The sequence below is a fragment of the Rattus norvegicus genome, chromosome 3, assembly GCF_021556685.1.
Source record: "Rattus norvegicus strain SHRSP/BbbUtx chromosome 3, alternate assembly SHRSP_T2T, whole genome shotgun sequence".
Taxonomy (NCBI): Eukaryota; Metazoa; Chordata; class Mammalia; order Rodentia; family Muridae; genus Rattus; species Rattus norvegicus.
Window position 1 is genome coordinate 73,242,526 of NC_141536.1, and position 1,594 is coordinate 73,244,119.

At 35.1% G+C, this 1,594-nt stretch overlaps 1 protein-coding gene across 1 annotated transcript; it reads right to left on the reverse strand.

Moving 5' to 3' along the window:
• Positions 1 to 234: 234 nt before the first annotated feature.
• On the reverse strand, positions 235 to 1,173 carry Or4p19 (olfactory receptor family 4 subfamily P member 19). Its single transcript, NM_001001059.1, is given in 1 exon segment — positions 235 to 1,173. A coding segment is annotated over 1 exon segment (939 nt).
• Between the last annotated feature and the right edge of the window lie 421 nt (positions 1,174 to 1,594).

Sequence of the window (1,594 nt, forward strand, 5' to 3'; positions counted from 1 at the left end):
AGTCACAAGTAAATAATAGGCCAGGAAGAAAATAAAATTGACAAAATCAGCATTTGGTTTATACTGAAATGAATCTCAGTCCAATGAGAGTCAGACTGAAGACATAAGAAGGGGGACCAAAGGACACACACTCACACAAAAAAATAAATCCTGTGAACTGTTGTTAAAATCTAATATGTAAAGAAAAGAACAAGACAGTTATAGAAAGACTCGATATTTACATATACACATTTTTTATTTCTTTGGTAGAATTTGTTTCTTGTATGAAAGTATTTGGTGATACCACATTTTTTTAATTGCACACTTCATCTCCAGGTTTCTCAATGTGTAGATCAGAGGGTTGAACATGGGAGCTATGATCGTATAGAAAAGAGCAAACACTTTGTCTTCTGGGAATGTTGTATTTGGTCTGATGTAAATGAAGACAACAGGCACAAAAAACAGGACCACAATGGTTATATGTGAACCGCATGTGGAAAGAGCTTTGGAACGGCTCTCTGCTGGGTAAACACTTATGGTATGTAGTATTAGAAAATAAGATACCATTAAAACTACAAATGTCACCAAAGCAATTAGTCCAGAATCAACAATAACAAACAGGCCAATTCTATGTGTATCAGTGCAAGCTAATTTTAGTAAAGGATATACGTCACAGAAGTAGTGGTCTATCTCATTGTGATGACAAAAGGACACAAAGGCAATGAGAAGGGACTGACTGGCTGAGTGCACAAATCCTCCAGTGCAACAAACTGCAAGGAGTTCATTGCATCTCTGTCTGCTCATAATGACGGTGTAGTGCAGGGGCCTGCAGATCGCCACATAACGGTCATAGGCCATTGCTGTGAGAATAAAGATCTCAATGGCACCAAGCAAATGAAGAAGAAAGAGCTGTGTCATGCAATTATTATAGGAAATTATCTTCCTTTCTGCCAGTAAATCAGTCAGGAGTTTGGGTGTCACTGTGGATGTGTAACAAAGATCACAAAGTGATAGGTAATGAAGAAAGAAATACATGGGTTGGTCCATGAGCTGAGTGCATGTGATAGAAACCATTATGAGAACATTGCCCATCCAAATTGCAATGTAGCAAAATAGAAATAATACAAAACAGAGGACTTCAATGTTTTGATTGTCAGAAAGTCCCAAGAGAATAAACACAGTAAAATTCCCCATAGTTCAGTGAAATAGAAAAACATGACAGGTCCCTGAAAAGACAGATTAATGAAGGACATCAATATGGAGATGTTGATAATTAACACTGACATTAGCTTTTGTTTAGAGATAACCCTATTGATTTTATGTTAGTTTTCACATGAATAAAATTTCATTGCCTCATGAAATAATAAAACTGGCTTAGAATTTATGGTTAGCAAATGAACACTTTCAATATGCAAATAAGTTCTTGCAAAAGATGAGTTTGGGTTCCTAACAGCCCCCAATATTGTTAAAAACAAAAGAATAATTCAAAGAACAAGTAAAATGTAATCTTAAGCTGTAGGTCAATTTATGACTGATGGCATATACTACAGCTTAAATTAATTTAAACATATAGAAAATAAAATTAAGTTGAACACAATTTATATACACAGGTGTT